This window comes from Ambystoma mexicanum, chromosome 10 (assembly GCF_040938575.1).
Source record: "Ambystoma mexicanum isolate Mex_15411 chromosome 10, UKY_AmexF1_1, whole genome shotgun sequence".
Lineage (NCBI taxonomy): Eukaryota > Metazoa > Chordata > Amphibia > Caudata > Ambystomatidae > Ambystoma > Ambystoma mexicanum.
Window position 1 is genome coordinate 299943700 of NC_090932.1, and position 20506 is coordinate 299964205.

A 20506-nucleotide genomic window follows, 5' to 3' on the forward strand; every position below is an offset into this window, starting at 1 on the left:
ATTTGACCAGGAGGCCGGTAGATGCGACGTTGGATCTTCTTCAGGTCTCGGACCTCTGGTCGCCTCAGGACAAGCTCCTGCACATAAATCATTTGGATCTTATGGCGATTTTTCTTGCGCTCAAGGAGTTCAGACCGGTCATAGCCAACAATGTGGTCCGCATACGCAGGACAATGTGGTGTCGATGTATTACATCAACAAGCAGGGGGGAACGAAGTCTCCCCCCCCCCCCCTCGTGGACCTGTCCATCCAGATTTGGGAGTGGGCCGTGCTTCATGGTGTCTGGCTGCTTGCAGCATCCCGGGCCAGCTGAATGTCACAGCGGTTGCCCTCAACCAGCGGACAGTGGTCAGCTACGGGTGGGAGTTGAAGGCGGAGGTCCTCTCATGGATTTTCTCGCTTTGGGACCTCTTCGCCACGGCGGTGAACAAGAAACTTACTCAGCATGCCTCCAGAGGGGGGCTGGGAGCCTTCTCTCTGGGGGATGCTCTCGAGATTCCATGGCACAACATGAGAGCTTACGCCTTCCCGCCTCTAGTTCATCGTGCAATTTGGAAGTTGAAGAACTCTGTGAACTGTTCCCTTCTACTGATAGCCCTGTGGGCACCGGCCAGGTTTTGGTTCTCAGAACTTCAACACCTGTCAGTGTATCCGGCGATCAGGTTACCAGTAACTCCCGATCTTCCTCACCAAGGGGAACAACCGATGTGGCACCCCTCCCCACAATCGCTCAGCTTGGCGGCTTGGTGCCCGAGTTCAAGTCTTTAGAGCATCTGAGTTTGTCTGCGGATAACATGCGCATTATCCAGGCAGCCAGGAAACCCTCAACCAGATCTCAATACAGGAGTAAATGGCTCAGGTTCTGTCATTGGTGTTTGGAGAAGAAGTTGGATCCGAGGGTGGCCACGATTGACACAGTGCTGTCCTTCGTGTCCTCCCTAGCAGACTCAGGGGTTCATGTTCTGTCATGCAGGGCTTATCTCTCAGCGGTTTCCGCTTACCTTTCTACAGACCTGTGTTCTTATTCTCTAACTAACCCAGTGGTGAAGAGGCATTTTGCTGGCTTGACACGCCTCTACCCTCCGGTTCGTAATCCGCACCCGCCATGGGACCTAAATGTAGTCCTAACGGCGCTGTGCCATAAACCCTTTGAACCAATGGCTACGGTAGACCTCAAGTACTTGTCTTGGAAAGTGTCCTTTCTGGTCGCTTTTACGTCAGCAAGGAGAGTGAGTGAGCTCCAGGCATTGTCGGTGCAGCATCCTTTCTTGGTCTTTCACAAGGACAAGGTAGTCCTTCGGACAAACCCGGCTTTCTTACCGAAGGTAGTGACCGAATTCCATCTGAATCAGCCGATCACCCTTCCGAACCCTGCCTCAGAGGCTGAAGGAGTTCTACACTGTCTTGATGTCCGAAGAGCTCTTGAGTTCTACCTGGACACCACCTCCGAGCTTAGGAGTTCTTCTCAACTTTTTGTGACCTTCGGTAACCCTCAGGGCAAGCCGGCGTCTAAGGCAACTATTTCCAGGTGGATCGCTGCCTGTGTTAGGCAGAAACCTGTGCAGTTCCCTTGGGAACATTGCAAAAGATTTAGGACTACAGGTGTTAGCAGTAAACCCATTTGGTAGCAGTCTGTACCACCCAGATTTACCTGGTAGCTGTGGCTGAGCAGTCCGACTTCCCTCAAGAAGAGTTAGGCAGTATGCAAGGTACACACAATAGGCACTCAGATACAATACAAGCAAACACTGACCAGAGCTTTGGTATCAAAGTATATAATTATTTATTTAAAAACACACTGTTTGAAACACTCCAGCACTCTTACGGTAAAACACTCTAAACACAGTTACTATTATAATATATACAATCCTTGTTCCTTATCAGAGAAGTTTTAGTTAACACCACTTATTTCCATACAGAGGTGTGCGCTTAACTATAGGTGACACTCCAATAAGTTTATGAAGGGAGGGAAAAAGACAGAGTATGGGAAGGTACACCACTCTAAGATTTAGGAACACTATTAGCAAGGCAGAAGAGCAAAAGTCACTTGTGAGCCAAAGTCCATAGGCTGGGCCCACTCTTAGAGAGAGCAGAGCACAAATGCGCCCAAGATCACACAGTTACACTAGGCTTAGAAAGTCTTGCAGAGAGTTCGAAAAGAGTTTAGAGAGGCTCGGAAAAGTTTAGCCAGGGTGTCCCAGGCTAACCCAGGTCCGAAAGCCGGGGGCTAAATCTACCCCGTACAGTCGGTGGCAAGGGAAGCCTGGCGGGTCACGGTACCTTAAGTGGGAAGGATCCTCCAGCGGTGGCAGTTGTTCCTGGCAGCGGGTGTAAGACTCGTCGTCGTCCAGGGGAAGAGAAGATCTCGACTTGGAGGAAAGATGAAGATCGTTGCACTGCCAGGGAAGAAACCAGCCGCAGAGTTTTCCGGTTAAAGGTGTTACCCTTTAATTCGCGGTCGTGGTAAAACGTGGTATCCCGGTTGCCGGGGTGCTTGGCACAGGCAAGGTGGCCACGAGATACGTCGGGAAGGCGAAAAGACGGTGAAACTGGTTATCCCCACCAGTCAAAGGAAGAAGACTCCCCGTCGGGAGATCTCCTCTGTCGTTGGGAAAAGTGGTGAGACGGTCCAGCAGGGCTCCACCGGTGGTGTCGTCGTGGCAGGTCGGCTCAGCTTCTCCCTCGTCGGATTCTTAGGTCCTGTGGCGACTTCTGAAGTTCCAGTCCCCAAAGCCCTGCTTTTATGCAGAAAACCCCCATTCACTCAACCTAGCTGTCACTCAAACATGCTAAGTGGTGAGCCGGCCGGTTCACCACTTGGGCCAATCGGGACGGAGTGCGACTTGAGTTGCCTAGGCAACTCAGCCAGGGTGCCTAAAGCCCCCTCCACCCCTCCTAAGTACCCCAGACAGAGTGGCACCACTTTGGAGGGCTTCTGTGGAGAAGCCCGCCAAAAAGTGGAACAAAGGGCTCGACTTGGGTTGGAGTCACAGAAGAGAACACAAACGCCATTTTAGAACTGAGTTTTGGCAAAAAATACCAACCGGAGAATTAATATTAATTAAATAAACCGGCGGTATGTTCGAGGCTATCGTAATTAAATAAATAAAGATAGTAGCCGCGAACAATGGGAAAATCCCATAGAGAAATATTTGCGGTTGAATATAAAAAGTAGTATCTACTGCCACCAGCCAAAACTCAATCAGGGGGGACGGAGACGTGCCCCCTCGACTAACAGACCCCGGGGCAATTGAATTGCCCCAGCCAGTACGTCCACAATATGATGGTTTGTACTGGTTCTGTTCAGAATGTAAGACTAGTAAAGTCAATGGTGACTTTACAGGCCCTGGGAGACAGTAGTCAGTCCCAGGGTATGGAGTCTATTCTGGGAAGTCACTATGACACCCCTGTGTTACTGCACTGAGGGTGCGGTGTAACACACATCACAAAAACACATGAATCCCTATGGAGTAAAAGACTCTATAGCCCATTAAACACATCTAGAGTCAAAGAAACGCACTCAAATCATGCCCAAGAGTGGGGGTAATAGTCCCACTCTTGGCAAGAGAAAAAAATAAACCCCAGAAATCCAGCAAAGCTGCTGGGGGACTCACTAGGTTAGGAAGTTCAGCCTAAACAGAGAATTCTCCCGAACAGCCTGCATCATGGAGTCTTTCACCGTCCAAAGGCTGAAACCTCCTAAAGGTATCCATGCACACCTGGTGCGGGGCAAGGCAGCCGCAGTGCTTTTCAGAAATATGTTCCCTGGGAGTCCATCGCTAGGGCAGCTACTTGGGCCTCCCCATCTGCTTTCTGTAAGCATTACTGTCTCGACATGAGCTCTAGAGCTGACGCTCAGTTTGGTCAGGCTGTGCTGAAGAACCTTTTTCAGTAAGGGGTATTTCCATCCACCCGTAGTTCCTGTAAGGAGTGCTTGGGAATTTCCCACAAGTATGGAGGAAAGGGGACGGGACGTAGGAGTATTACCAGGTTACTCACCGTAGTGACCACCTTACTCCTAGTCCATAGTCCCCTTTCCTCCATACGCCCGCCCGCCGTCCCCTCTAATGGGGTTCCTCTGTTATTGCTAATGGGTCTTTGACCCGGCGATAGAAAAGGACTGATGGGCGATGTGCAGGGTGGAGCCAAGTTGGGCGGGGTTACGGCCGCATGCCGGGCCCCGCGCAGGAAAGAGGAGGGACACATTTTTGAAAAAAATGTGGATGCTTTTTACAAAGTGCTCCTGTCCCATCCCACAGGACGGAGAGATGTCCCACAAGTATGGAGGAAAGGGGACTATGGACTAGGAGTAAGGTGGTCACTACGGTGAGTAACCTGGTAATTCCGCTGCTTTATAGACCTATGCTGAGGTGCATTGATGCCTAGGATTACATGTCGGTTCGGGTTCAATGAATCAGTGAATCTGGCGAAGGACACATCTGCTATTAGGATCTCTTGGAAGTGCAGCACATTTCACTAATCATCCTATAAATTGAAGAAGCAATCCTCGTTTGTACTACCAGGCCCTAAGATACTTAAGGACACTGTCATTTGGCTGCCCTTCATTGTATAATTGTGCATTCGCATCGGATCTGGAATCACTTCAGGTTATTCATATTAGACTTCTCTGTTATTTGATGGCCACCATCCGATGAAAGATTTGGATAAGCACCTACTTCTGCCTTGAGGCCGACCGATTGGTCGAAACCCGTGTCTGCTGTTGATCTTTTGGACTCTTAGCAATAAATTGCATTAGAAAACTATTTTGGATCCTTGCGCAGTATATCAACAATACATTGTGGTGCACTTGCTTATTTGGGGGGCCTAGGGGAGTCCCGTGTTTTTGTTGCTGCTGCTGCAGTGGATCACTTATAACGATTGGGAACTAAGCGCACCATACTCTGTGATACCTTACCCTGCTCACTCTGTATTTTTTTTTTTATGAGTACCTGCTTCCCATAAAATGACAGCTGCGTTGCTGTTGGGTCCTCAAAATGAATCTAATTTCTCTTACTTGGAGCTGTTGTTTTGCCTTACAAATATCATGAGTTACATTTGTTATTTTTCGGTTTAGAAAAGCTGCTCAATGTGGGGGTACCTTGTGACTCATGTATTTTTCCTATAAACCTAGGAGGACAGAACACTGAACACGCAAAGGAAACCGGCACTGAAGAAACTATCACTGCTGCCAACAGTGGTCATGCATCTAAAAAAGTAAGATCTAATGTTAAATGCAGAAATATACACATGTGTAAAATGACTTTATGGCTTGTCCCTATTAGAGGAGTTTCCCTAAAGTCCTACTCGTAGTAAGACTTTAGTAAGCTAGCCCAGTGGTTTGTAGATCGCCAACTCTTAGTATACTTCTGCACTAACTCGGGAGCCTTGGTAGAGTGGCAGAGCAGTCAGGCTTATCTTAAGAGGAAGATGTGAGCTTTAGGTAAGTACACTGAACCTTATTTAGACATGCACACCAAAGAAACTTTCACTTATAAATGTATTTCTGGAGATTATGGATCTGCTTAGATCACATGCTCTGCATAGTCCGACATCTAGTGGTAGTCGTGCAGTATTACAAGATTTGTTTTCAAAACTTAAACTGGCGTTGACACAGCATGTTAGTAATACTATCGCTAGTGTGACGTGTACTTTACCCATGGTCCTTCATGCGTCAAGGTCCCTCCATATTATTTCTTTCTGCCATCGTGGGCAGTGGCAAGTTGCAGAGTTCCTTTCCAGGCTGATGTCTTTTGGTTAGTTGAAAGTTTATTGGAAGACTTTCTTTCCTTATTGTTTGCTTTTGCCACACTGCCAACAGACTGCTCGACTGCCTTCGACGGACAACTTCATTGTCAACTACTTGACTGAATTGACGAGCAGATGCAGCCTTCACAGGCTTTCGGGCTTCAGCCCTTTACAGTAGGGAGAGACAGGGGAGGTTCTTCATACTGTCCCCTTTAGAGAATGCATATTCTGCCACCCCTTTCCCTATATCTCGCCAAACTTCCCTTGCAATACATAATGGACAAAACGCCCTTTAAATTTTGCCCTACCTGCCATTGAATGTTCCTGTGGAAGCACACACAAGTCCAAGAACACAAAGCACATACCCCACAGCCAACTTTCGACCAAATCCTAGAGCTTTGAGGCCCACGCGTTGTCTGTGGAAAAAGCCTCAGGTTCTATCATTATCGGGGGGTACCCATCTGATCCATCATCATGAGGTGGCTCAGGCTTGGTCAGTCCTGCTTCCTGGGAGTCAAAGAACACTTAGTGTAAAGTTAAACAACTAACTGCCCAGGGTGTCTTAATTGGACGAAAGTATGGAAGGTTTTCACTCCAAGTAATCAACTTCTATAATCAAAAGGTGACACTGACCCTCATCTATGCCGCGGAAGCCTGTATTTGATTGCCATGGGAAGTATGGGATTGTCTTGAGGGTAAATTTTGGAGGCAAATCGTGCGCCTGCCTAATGCCTTTGCAGTAATCCGACACAAGATCGGCCTCTTATTGTTGCAGGTCAGGGTCGTCTGAAAATCCCTACTCTTTGCTAAGCTCCAGGCACCTGGCTGTTTACCCCAAGTTAAGATCATATTGACAAATCTGAAATCACAGATTGGGTCCTGAACAAGTGGCTAGAAAAATGCACAAGATCTTGCTAAATCTGGGAATATCTGTCAGCATATTACTACGAAACCCTACACTTGTTAAAAGGACATTGTGGACTGATGACTGGAAAGTCACTGAACTAAAAAGAGCTAACACTAAAGAGCATAAGCCTTCAAAATACCTTTTGTGCGTTGCCCAACGTGACACCTGCATACCTTAAAAGATTCCCAAGTGCAATTCACAAAGATCTGTTTCCTCAGATTCCGATTAAATGTATTATACAAAGGCCACCTTATGTAGATATAGACTGACTGCAGTATCCGACAAATGTAGATTTTGTTATGATCAAGTGGAAACATTGAAACACCTAATCTTGTTCTTCCCGGAGTTAAGATACTATAGGACCTTGAATTTCTACAAACGATAATTTCAAAAATGTGGAGTTGATGCAGAAGCAGGGTGGCAGGCCCTTTACGGTGGGACAAACGTGGGGTTGACTTGTGTGTTGGTCCAGTTCTTGGAGATGCTTTTTTTCTAAAGAAATTCAAGGAACTGGAATAGTTAGTATTTTAATGTTTTGAATGTTTCAAAGAATTTTAGAATCGTGATTGGCAAAAGTTTGCGATTAACTATATGTCTAAATAAATAATATGGCAGACTATGTGCTAGGACTGAGGAAGATGATGACCCTTCTGATGACTCAGGACAAGAAATCCTTATTGTGAACCCTATAAGGCCTAGAGCTTTACACAAAACCACATATAACCTAAATACACATTCAAATTCGCCAATAGGAGACAAGAATTTCATATGGATCAATTACAAGTGCAACACAGGTGAGCAGTCTGATGCAAGGGAAAATAGGCTGAACCAACACAAGAACTGCTTCCCTCAGTCTTGAAAAGGCCAACCCTAAGATGGTATGGGGCCTTGTGCCCGAAAAAGTTACAAGTTTACACAAGTAAGTCACAAGTATACGAAAAAGTCACAAGTATAGCTTCAGGTAAGTTTATTCAGAAAGGATAGTATGTGCTAAGCTGGTGCTTTTAGAAAGTTTTCAAAGTTAGTATTTAAGTACAGGTAAGTACTCCACTCAATCCTTTTCAGTAGGGTAGACCTAGGAAAAGATCCTTGACCCTGGTTCCACCACTAGAGGTCCGGTTGGAGTGAGTTTGGATCAGGACTTTACGGCCAATGTTATGCTATGGAGGGCATGGGTGCGGGGCGCCAGAAATGGGTATGTTAACTTACCCCCCTGACTCCGATTCCTCCAGATACCACTGCTGGTCTTCTGGAATCCATTGGGGACACAATCTTCTGTGCTTGATTCAGGTGAAAGCCCAGGGGTCGCAGGTGCAGAGTTAACTTTCCGGGTCAAGAATCTTTTATGTTGCACAGCAGACAGTTCCAGTCAGCTTCCAGAAGAAGACCCAACACAAGGAGAGATGAAGATTTATGCAGTGTTGGCTCCTCACAGGACACCTCGCGGGATTGAAATTGTGTGCCAATTTAGGTCACCACGGTTGGGCGGCGACAAGATATCATACACTGGTGAGCACAGAAGCAGCCCCAGCACCATTTCCCTTGAAGTGAGACGGGTGAATATTCAGGAGCAGGTGACTTGTAGCATAAGCTGAAGATCTGAAAAGTTCCAAAGCTCTACTGAGTAACGACAGCTGCAGCAAGGCAGCCCAGCAGAGAGGGGGTCAATCTACCAGTTGGTACAGAGACACTTTCCGAAGGCACGAATCCTCAAGTTGGGGTCGATACTGGCTGTTCCCATTGGTCCAAGGGCTTGAAGCGTCAACCAGGGTTGTCTTCGGATAAGGCAGAAGCGAATGGCTTCACAGGGCCAATCACTGAGTCGATGCTGGTCAGCTGCAGGGGTCGTCCTTGGGTCATCAGCGGGCTGCCTTTCTTCGTAGAAGTCTTGGCTTCAACCGTGATCTGAAGGACAGTTGCAGGAGTCCCACTTTTATCCAATATTCAGTATGGGAGCAAGCCCAAGCCCCCAATGGTAAGCATCTGCACCATTCAAACAGCCAGTGGTTGTCCAATCGTCAACAACCGCTACCACATCTGCCCAGCAACAGACTTTCAGAAGCCAGAGTTTATGTATTGGGACAAGACAGTCTCAGCCACTTACTCTTAACGTCCTGTCCCATTTCCTCCATACTGTATGGATGTCCCTACCAAAGGACGGGAGGCAGAACTTTTCTCACCAGAAAATACCTTCTTCCCCTTTAAATTTAGAGGTGGGCAGGGGTGCGGCCCAGGGAGCATGCGCTGCCCTGACTCCGCCTTCCGGCGCCACACCTGTCCCCTTTTCTGTGTCGATGGGATGTAATTCCACACATGGATACTGCTTCTCTTTGTCATTTTTGTCTTGTTTATCATGTTGACGTCTACAGGGTTCAGCAGGTGTCCATCCTGCAACTGGCTCTTCCCAACTTCAGACCCCCACGCCATCTGCCTACATGGCTTTGGCCCAGACCACGGTTGGCAATCATGTTCGGTGTGTAACTCGCTGTACTCGAAGGCGCTGAAAAACAGACTGCAACTGGCTCTTCCAGAGGTCGCCTCCAGAGGATCTCATGAACCTCGTGAAGCATCGAACCAGGCCTAAGGTAAGGCAAATATTCTCCATCGCACCCCGCAAGTAAGACTCCTACCCAGGGACTCTCCCGCACGGGAGGGACTGGTCAGGTCCTTCTACCAGCCCGTGCACCGAGGCTGCTTCACCTACCGGCCTTCGGATGGAGCGATCCTCTGATCCTCCCGGGCGCAGTGTTAAAGGACCAGACGGTTCTTTTACCGGGTCTCCACCCGAGGGGCTACGCCCTTTTACTGGCACCATGGCCGAGGGGGCTATGCCCTAAAACCGGGTGCCTAAACGCAGCTCTACCGACCCCCGGGTCCAGGGTGTCACACCTACCAGGCATAGGCCCGAGGAGCAGGGTAGGCTCGTGATCCACACGCAAGTGTCTTGGAGATGGCCGGGCCCAGCGGGCCGAGCAACACGTGGCAGGCAGCTCGACAAAATGGCCGCCGCGCCAGAAAAAGGCACCCATCTGACGCCATTCCAGGAATTTGGCGAAGAACGAGTTTCAAGGTGGGACTGGCCTCAACCAGGTACATGGCGCAGCCACCTCCTCCTGCTCCACAGGGGGCTCCGTACCAGCCTCTGGCCACGGGCCCTGTACCCCAACCTCCGGTGCCAACTACTACTACTCCTCCACAGTATCCTCCAGATCCGCAGGATACGGATGACGAGGAGGATCCAGAACGTCTGGCTGGTCTGGCGGAGTACCTGGGCCTCCCCCAACCCGATGTCGGTCGGCCGGCAGAGGGGGTTCTGGCTGAAGTCCTAACGCAATGCTCCTCTGCCAAATCAGGGATTCCTATCCAGACCGATGTCTCCCTGGCCAAGAAGGGCCAGCTCAAACCCCCGCTCGGCCCAGCTGGTCAATCGACGCCTCAACTCCACCAAGTACAGGCAAGTGGAGGGGGATACACTCTTGCTTTCGGCCCATCCTCAGCCACACTCTTCGGTGATTGCTGCGGCATCACTATACTCCAAGCCCCATTCGTCCTCAGCTTCTGCCTCTGCGGTGCTGCTAGGTAAGGAGAAGATCTTGGAGGTGTATAGCAACAAACTCTATTCCAACGCCTCTTTACATCTACATCAAGCCAACGCTGATGCCATGCTGGCAGCAGCCATCCAAAGGTTATGGCGGGAAATTGCAGACTTCCTCCTGGAACTCCCCACCGAGAGCCAATCACACTTTAAGGCGTGGCTAGCTGAAGCCAAGCTGGTGGCGCCTGACCTCATGGAATCCTCAGTGGCTCATATTGATACCTCAGGCCATGCCATCTGTATTGCCAGGGACATGAGAAACAGCCTGGCTCCGGGCAACAAAATTCAACCCTGATGTCCAGGAACGCATACTAGATCTACGGTTTGAGGGGGTGGGGGGGGACCTCTTCCACTCCCCTACGGACGAAGAGCTGGACAAGAAGAAAAACAGCTGACAAACAGCAAAGTCTTTATCCGTCCTTACAAAGACCACGCCCAAATCGCACACCTAATCTCAGCAGCGCTCATGGAGGGGTCGTACATATGGAGGGTTCCGCGGCTTCCAGGAACGCAGATCAAGGCATCCGGACTGCTCGCTCTCTCAGAGCCGGCGGATGGCAACAAAAAGGGAATGGGAGGGGGGGGAGAAGAGTAAGGGCTTTTTTCCAGTGTCCCCCTCCTCAGCGCCAGCCTCCGAGGGAAAGAAAGCTTAACACGCCCCTTTGGGTCAACGTGTCTCCGGTGGGGGGCAGGCTTGCTCTTCATGCACATTTCTGGTGCCAGAATTTCACGCACCCCTGGATCCTATCTGTAGTATCCACGGGGTACCTCCTTCCTATCTCATCCCTCCTCCCCTCCACTACCACAGGTTGGGACGGTGTCCAGTCAACTGGTCGACAACAAACTGGTCGACTGCAATTTGGTCGACACCATTTGGTCGAATGCCAAATGGTCGAATTTTTTTTTTTATATATATATATGTGTTTTGTGGGTTTTCGTGTGGGGAAAAAAAATAAAAAAGAAAAAAAAGGGGGTGGGGGGGACCCCCCCAAAAAAAAAAAAAAAATGGGTAAAAAAAAAAAAATTCGACCATTTGGCATTCGACCAAATTGTCTGTCGACCAAATGTTTTCGACCATTTGACTGGTAACCGGTTGGGACAGCAACTCTTTTGGCGGAGATACGGTCGCTTGTAGAGAGCCAGGCAGTGGAGGAAGTCCCAGCCTCCCAGCGAGGCTTTGGCTTTCACACCAGGATTTTTGCCATTCAGAACAACAACCAGGCGGGCCTCAGAGTTGTGCTGGACCTTTCCACCCTCAACCTCTTCTTACCCCTGCAAAAATTCAAGATGGTTACGCCAGCTTTTATAGCAGAGACATTGGACAGGGGAGACTGGATGTGCTTCCTGGATCTGAAGGACGCGTACCTACACGTCACAATTTGGCAGCCCCATCGTTCTTTCCTACGGATCAGGATCATGGGCTACCATTTTCAATACAAGGTCCTTCCTTTTGGCCTCAACTTGGCCCCAAGGGTTGAGTTGAGGCCTGCATGAGTCTTTACCAGACTCATGAATGCAGTGGCGGCCCTCCTCAGAGCGCAGGGCCTCCACATCTACCCATACCTCGCCGACTGGCTCGTCGGTGCTGCATCTCTGGAAGCGGTTCACCACTCTTCCCATGCCCTTATGAACACACTGCACGATCTGGGCTTCTCGCTCAATCTCAAGAAGTCACAGCTGCAGCCTACGCAGACTCTGTCATTCCTGGGCCACATCTGGGACACGTGCTCCGAGAAGGTATTCCCGTCGGAGGACAAAATCTCAGCCATCATGAGGGCCACCGCCCACTTCCTCAGCAGTGAGGTGACCTTGGCATGGTGGTACCAACATCTCCTGAGTCTACTGGCAGCGGTCCTATTAGCCGTGTTGCACATTCGACTAAGGATGAGGAGGATTCAGCTGCACTTCGCGGCCTCATGGAACCAGGAGCGGGGCTCTCAATCCGAGATGATCGACCTTCCTCCATCTCTCCACCTGCACCTGATTCGGTGGTCCAGAGACTGCAACCTGCAGACGGGCAAGCCCTTCCGGCCGCCCACTCTGCAGGAGAGCATCATCACAGATTCCTCGCTCGAGGGCTGGCGATCCACCCTGGACGATCTCTCGGTCCACGGCACCTGGACACGACAGGATCAGGAATACCACATCAATTGGCTAGAACTGAACGCCACCTGGCTGGCGCACAGGGCATTCCTACCACTTCTTAGAGGCAAGGTTGCCCTCATCCAGACAGACAACTCGACCAGCATGTACTACGTCAACAAGCAGGGGGGCACCAGATCCCCCTCCTCTGTGCAGACTGGCGATTAGCATGTGGGAGTGGGCCCTGGAAAACGACATTTACCTCTCGGTAGTGCACCTCCCGGGGGAATCCAACCTGGAAGCGGATAGCCTCAGCAGGATGGGAGCAGACAATTACAAGTGCCAGCTAAACAAACTCGTTATTCAGCAGTTCTTCAACAGGTGGGGTCACCCCCACGTGGATCTCTTTGCCACCTGGCACAACAAGAAGTGTCCCCAGTTCGCATCCTGGCAAGGTCAGGGGCCGGCTCTCTGGGCGACGCATTTCACCTCCAGTGGACCGGCATGAATTCCTACTCGTTTCCGCCCACTCACCTGATCCACAGGGTAATTTGCAAGATCAAGGCGTCTCGCCAACTCCTCCTCATTCTAATAGCTCCATGGTGGACCGATTCACCTCCTGACAGGCCCAGCACATCTTCTGGCCAGGCGGGGGGGCAGAGTCATCCACCCTGCACCAGGAAAACTAGCCCTCACAGCGTGGTACCTGAGAGTGTAACGCTTCGGCACCTTAGCCTCTCACAGGCCAATACAAGGCGCCGGGAGCGAAGCTACCAGGGCCCAATACAAAAGCAAATGGGCCAGATTCTGCCACTGGGCAGACTCCAGGGGAATCAACCCCTTGGCGTGCACTTTGGACGACATGCTCCCCTTTTCGGCGCACCTCACTCATTGAGGCATGAAGGTGGACACCTGCCGCACATACCTTGCAGCCATTGGGGCTTACAAGAACTCTGAGGAGGGCATTTGTCATGATTAGCAGACCAGATCTCCCCAGCACAACAGCAGTGGGAACATTGGGGCACATTAAGGGCCCTGACTGGATCAAGCCTCAAAGGAGGGCCACCTGGGCCCAGTCCTGACGCCTTTGGCACCAGGCTCATGGAGCTAACACCAAGGAAAACACAGGTATAGTCGGTCTTCCACTGAGTGATTGACTTCTGTGCTAATTGCATTTAAGGATGTGGCTCTGAGCCATTAGCTTTTGCATTAGTCTACAATCATGGGCGTGGCAGAGAACTCCTGGAACTCATTGCACCATGGGAGTGGCAGGGCGTGGTTGGCTATATAAGCCCCACCCAAGCCCTAGGGCATGCTTCGCGTTATTCTACAATTAGCAGCGTAACGCTCTCTGAGGAACTCCTTCCAGCAATCTTCCACAAACCTGCAAAGAAATTCGGAGAACATTGGGCCTTGCATACTCACCTGCTCTGACTTACCTGTGCCTCCAGCAACGTCCCGGTTGTTCGATGAGGACTTCAGCTTTCATTGGTCCTCGGCACCTGCAGAAGCAAGAGAAGGAAAACCAGGTTAATCGCTGAGCTCATTCATCATGCTCTGTAACCGCTGCACATTACTCACCGCCTCCGTCGCTATCGATTGGATTCATTCATCACGCCGGCTCACAGGTACCTGGAAAAGAGAAAGAAAGAACAGGTTAGATCACGCACACCGCACCTGAGCTTACGCTGGCCCCTGGACACAAGGCAGGCCACCCTGACCCACTGGCTCAGCCGCTCACACGCGTTGCACCAAACCAACGCACACCAAGGTGGGTTTAGTGCCACAACAGCAACACGAGCCACAACAGTGAAAAGAGCACGGACTGCGGCACGCAGAAAAGGATAACACAGACAACTGGACACGGACAAGATAAAATACAATGGATTACACAGACAATAACCAGCAGAGCAACACGAGCAAAGGGTCAGTGAAGTAACTGGATCCTACAGGACATTGCACCCCTGCTGAGACTAAGCAGGAAGGAGAGCACACCAACCAAATACACAAGGTAAGAGCCCCCCAGAGTACGGAACATGTGTGGAAGGAACAGGGTGGGCCTCACAGGTGGCAGGCACAGTCTCTCACTCACCACCCTTTCCCCTATCGTAGGAGCAGACCCAAGGCCAGTCAAGGGAACAAGGACGCGCAGCGCCTCAAACCAGGGAAGCAGACACCCCATGCGCCAGCACCCTATGTCCCTGCAGAGACAAGGTGAGCGTAACAGAACGCAAAGCCTCTCCCCGAACCTCTGCCTGGGTGTCATGGAAGCCTCTGACTCCACCGACCAATTAGCCCAGTTACTGGGAGAGTTGTGTGCCGAGGTGCACACCACCCGACAGGAATCCAATGCCCTGAGAAGAGAACTCATTGTAAACCGTGATCGCACTGAAGAACTAGCACGGCAGTTACTACAAACGCAGGCTTGGTAAGCCCCGCTACCTGCATCTGCTCAGTCTACCTCACCTTCGCAGTCCACGCCCGTGCAGGTTGTCCTCCCTAGAGCTGTGCCCCTAGCCCTGCCCGAACGCTTTACAGCTGATACCAACAAATATGCAATATTCATGAACCAGTGCTGCTTGCACTTTCTTTGCAGACCAGGGGCCTCCCCAAACGACCAGTTAAGAGTCGCATTCATGCTCTTATCTGGGAGGCAGTGCTGCAGATTAGTCGATTCCCTTGGTCAACCGTGATGACCCATTGCTTCGTGATTTCAGGGGTTTCCAACACAAGCTCGAGAAGCTATTCGCCCGGCACACCAGAGGGCAAGCCTTGGATAACAAGCTGCTGTCCCTCCGACAAGGTAATCAGGATCTACTAACGTACATCGCCACCTTCTACAGGCTAGTGGCTGAAACTAATTGGCCAGAAGAAAAAAGGACCACGCTCTTCTACCGGGGGTTGCAAAGAGAGTTAAAGGACGTGTTGGCTCAGGTAGTGACCCCCCACACCCCAAAGTGTGTGTGGAATACATTGACTTGGCAGTGCAACTAGACCACAGGCTACAAGACCGGAAGAACGATAGAGCCCGGTCTGAAGGACGAACAGTTTATGTGCGACCCAAAGAAGCTCAACCTTGGCAACCTGAGACCCAACCCAAACCAATGCAAATTGGAGGCTTGCAGAGCCCTCTTACCAAAGCTGAATGAGTGAAGAGAAGGCAACATCAGCTATGCCTGTACTGCAGCAAGCCAGGCCATTTTCTTTGCGAGTGCCCAGTGAAGCCACCCAGAAAGACAGTGGGGGCCACAGATAGACACAGATCCCGATTCGGGAAACTCCAATGCCCGGCAAGCGTAGGGGTCCGCTTGACGAGCAAGGAGAAGGAATTACCTCAGACGTCGCACCTAGTTGTACCAGTCATCCTGATAAGCCACGACCAGCCGTCCAAAATGCACGCCTTGGAAGCTTACATGGACAGCGGTGAAATTGGCAATTACCTGGATCTAGACATGGCAGAAAGGATGGCTCTACCCCTTTGGAAGAAATTGGCGAAAGAAAACGTCACAGCAGTCGACGGCACCCAATTGTACTCTGGTCCGGTAACACGATGCACGGAAGAAGTGACCCTTCTTTGCCAGGATGGTCACTGGGAGAACATTATCTTTGATCTCATCAGCTCTCTGCAATTCCAGATGATCCTGGGAATACCCTGGCTGGAGGCCCACAATACTCGAATCGACTGGCGCTTAAGTGTGTTATCCTTCTCTGATGACTGCGCGGAAACTTGCTATAAAGGCAAGGCCCCCTCGGGTGGACAGGTGAAGCCCCTCCTAAAGGGAGGTGCAACGATTGGTATGATAGGAACACTGCCACCGGAATATCAAAACTATCAAGATGTCTTCCAGAGGGAACAAGCAAACGCGCTTCCTCCACACCGGCCCTACGACTGCCATGTCGACCTTATACCTGGGGCCCAGATTCCTTGTAGCCGGATTTATGCACTAACGGAAAAAGAAAACGACCACTTAAAGACCTACCTGGAGTACCAGATGAGTACCTGGCAAACGGCTTCATCCGCCCGTCCTAGTCGCCCGCAGCCTCGGCCCTTTTTTTTGTGCCCAAAAAGGAAGGAGACCTGAGGACCTGCATAGATTACAGATCCCTGAACCAGATCACGGTAAAGAACTGATACCCCTTGCCACTCATCCCAGAACTCTTAGACCAGGTCAAGGATGCTCAGATCTAGACCAAGCTAGACCTTAGAGGGGCCTACCACCTGGTAAGGGTTAAAAAGGGAGACGAATGGAACACTGCCTTCCGTACAAAGTATAGTCTGTACGAGTACCAGGTCATGCCGTTTGGGCTATGCAACGCCCCGGCAGCGTTTCAGTTCTTTATGAACGATATGCTCCGGGAGTTGCTCGATGTCTGCGTTTTAGTATACATCGACGATATCCTGATCTACTCAGCTTCAAGGCAAGATCATGTCGCCCGCGTCCAAGCGGTCCTACAAAAACTCCGGCAGCACCATCTGTACGCCAAGCTAGAAAAATGCTCCTTCCACGTTACGGAAGTCGAGTTTTTGGGTTTCATCCTCACCCCGCGTGGCATTCAAATGGACACCCACAAAGTAGACACCATTCTAAACTGGCCGTCACCAACATCTGTGAAAGGAGTTCAGAGCGTCCTCGGTTTCACAAACTTCTACTGCCGATTTATTCCAGGGTTCTCCCAGATCGTCCATCCGATTACTTCGCTACTTCAGAAGAACAAGCGCTTTAGTTAATGCACAGAGGCAGAAGAGGCCTTCCAGGAGCTAAAGCGGAAGTTTACCACAGCCCCGGTTCTGCAACACCCTCGGCCCAATCTCCCGTATGTGGTAGAAACTGACGCCTCCAGCGTCGCCATGAGGGCAATCCTCTCCCAGAGAAACCCAGATACTGGCCAGTTATATCCGGTAGCATTCTGGTCACGCAAGTTCTCAGCACCAGAACTAAACTATGCCGTCACCGACAAGGAACTCCTGCCCATCAAAGCAGCGTTAGAGAGCCAGGCACACTGTCAGTGATTACAGATCATTGCAATCTGCAATACTTGAAATCAGCCAAAGCGCAGTCTTCTTGTCAGCTCCACTGGGCCCTCTTTTTAGCAGAATACGATTACGTGATCACGTTCCGGCCAGGAGTGCGCAATGGAAAAGCAGATGCACTGTCCCGCATGGGTGAGGCTGAAGATGCATACGCAATACCAGCCCCCGTAGCGATCATCCCGGAAGTAAGAATTCTGGGTGCTCTCGTCACTGCTTCACATGTGGATGAGCTGCAAGCCGAAGTTCAAAGCCTTATGAACCAGGAAGCCCAACAAGCCCGGGTGATGAAAGGACACAATAATACAATCACGGAAGGGCTACCTTATTACCTGGGATGTCTCTACATCCCAAGCAAAAGGCCGCAACACCAAGTCCTCGCCAGCTACCACGACTCGCCAATAGAGGGACATCCGGGAATCGACAAGACGATGGCCAAAATCAAGAGGAACGACTGGTGGCCAACCTGGCGGAGGGATGTGGCCCAATACGTGTTAACTTGCGGGATCTGTGCACAGACCAAATCCCAAAAACAAAGACCTGGGGCTCTGCTTCGTCCCCTGGCTATACCTCCTACACCCTGGCACACGCTGTCGATCGACTTTATCACAGACCTTCCTCCCCACAAGGGCTACAACACCATCCTAGTAGTGGTAGACCTGTTCTCAAAGATGGCCCACTTCATCCCACTAAAAGGCCTGCCGACTGCGTCCCCCATGGCAAGGGTAGCTCCAGCTTACCAGATCGGGGATGCGGTACGGTTGGCATCTAAGCACATACCCCTGAAGGGACCAAAGAAATTTCATCCACGGTACATAGGCCCGTATACCATTGAGGCCATCATCAATCCTGTTGCTATGAAACTGTCCCTACCCTCCTACATGCACATCCAGCCGGTGTTCCATGTTTCACTTCTAAAGCCAGTGCCACCAGGGACAAGGATTACACCATCACCAGCTCCGGTGGTTGTGGATGGCGAACCTGAATTCGAGGTCAAGGACATCCTGGATGCCAAGGTAACATTGTACTACCTCGTGGACTGGAAAGGATACGGACCCCAAGATAGAAGTCCATGCTCCATGGTTGGTGAAGCGCTTTCATCGCAATCACCTGACCAAACCAGGACCAGGGCCTTTGGGGGTGAGGAGGGGGGGGGGGAGTAATGTCATGATGAGCAGACCAGATCGCCCCAGCCCAACAGCAGTGGGAACATTGGGGCACACATACTCACCTGCCCTGACTTACCTGTGCCTCCAGCAACGTCCCGGTTGTTCAACGAGGACTCCAGCTTTCATCGGTCGTCGGCACCTGAAGAGCCAAGAGAAGGAAAACTAGGTTAATCGCTGAGCTCATTCATTGCACTCTGTCACTGCCGCGCATTACTCACCGCTTCCGTCGCCATCGATTGGATTCATTCATCACACCGGCTCACAGGTACCTGGAAAAGAGAAAGAACAGGTTAGATCACACAAGCCGCACCTGAGCTCACGCTGGCCCCTGGACACAAGGCAGGCCACCCTGACCCACTGGCTCAGCCGCTCACACATGTTGCACCAAACCAACGCACACAAAGGTGGGCTTAGTGCCAAAACAGCGACACGAGCCACAACAGTGAAAAGAGCACGGACTGCGGGACGCAGCAAAGGACAACACAGACAAGATACAATACAACGAATTAAACAGACAATAACAAGCAGAGCAACACAAGCAACACGATCAAGGGTCAGTGAATTAACTGTATCCTACAGGACATTGCGCCCCTGCTGAGACTAAGCAGGAAGCAGAGCCCACCAACCAAATACACAAGGTGAGAGCACCCCGGAGTGGGGAACACGTGTGGAAGGAACAGGGTGGGGGTCACAGGTGGCGGGCACAGACAGTCCTACTCACCACCCTTTCCCCTATCGTAGGAGCTGACCCAAGGCCAGTCCAGGGAACAAGGACATGCAGCACCTCAAACCAGGGAAGCAGACACCCCACGCAGCAGCGCCCAACGTCCCCGTGGAGACAAGGTGAGCATAACAAAATTTTCTCCTCAAATCCTATCGTCAAACATCTGATGGGTCTCGCTAGGCTCTGCCCGCCTGTCAAGAGACCTCACCCGGTGTGGGACCTTAACATAGTCTTGGGCGCACTGGCACACAAACTGTTTGAGCCAATGGTGTCCGTGGACATCAGGCTGGTCACCATCAAGAAGGCCATACTAGTCGGCCTTACCTCGGCTCGTAGAGTCAGCAAGACCCAGGCACGGTCGCCTCTGAGCCATATACCACCTTTCTCAAAGACAAGGTAGTCCTGCGGACGCACCCGGCATTTCTGCCCAAGGCTCCATCTGCTTTGTTTTAAAAAAAATGTATTTATTTATAATGCGCACCAGACCCGACGGTATCAGGGCGCGGGAACAAGGATACTTTAAGCTTACATAGTTACAATGTTGCATAGTTACAATGTTGCGAAGTTACAATGTTGCATAGTTGCAATGTTGCATAGTTAAATGTAGCATAGTTATGTAGTTACAAGGGCACTAAAAATACAAAGTATGATGCATGCTATTTTACAGTAATAGGTACATACAAGTTACAAAGGGCAATAGAAATACAAAGTATGATGCATACTATCTTATAGTAATAGTTACATAATAGCACAACAGGATTCAGAATAGGTTGCAGAGGTCAGGTACAGAGGACTGGCAGATTATGCTAGAGCTAAAGGTCATTTTCTTTAAGCCAGTTGATGATATTCAATATAAAATGTGAGTAAGTTTGGTCAGTCCTTAATGTGGGAGGGGGAGAATTCCAAAGTTGGGCTGCTTTGACAGGGAAGCTATTCCCACCAATTGTAGTCATTTTTAAGGGGGGGGGGACTGATAAGAAGTTTGTGTAAGCCGTTCTAGTAGATCTGGACGGGAGTCTTCTTTTGAACGTTTCTGTCAGGTAGCTAGGTGCTGCATTGTTAAGGCATTTAAAGGTTAGGGATGCAGTTTTTAGTTTGATTTTGTCAATGGTTGAGAGCCATTTAGATTGTCTTCTGGTCATAGAAATGTGTTCTTTTTGTCATTTCCAGGGCTGCTTTCAAGATGTTATTTTGAAGTATTTGAATTTTCTTCGTAATATGTTTAATAGATCACAAATTTAGGGCGTTTCATTAG

At 50.5% G+C, this 20506-nt stretch overlaps 1 protein-coding gene across 2 annotated transcripts in view; it reads left to right on the forward strand.

The window, feature by feature from the left end:
- IWS1 (interacts with SUPT6H, CTD assembly factor 1) overlaps positions 1 to 20506 on the forward strand; it is a 522634-nt gene that overhangs the window by 268275 nt on the left and 233853 nt on the right. For both annotated transcript variants that reach the window (XM_069617877.1, XM_069617876.1), the window contains exon 8: positions 5132 to 5214. In XM_069617877.1, the coding sequence (XP_069473978.1) occupies positions 5132 to 5214 (83 nt within the window). The remainder of the gene's footprint in view (positions 1 to 5131; positions 5215 to 20506) is intronic.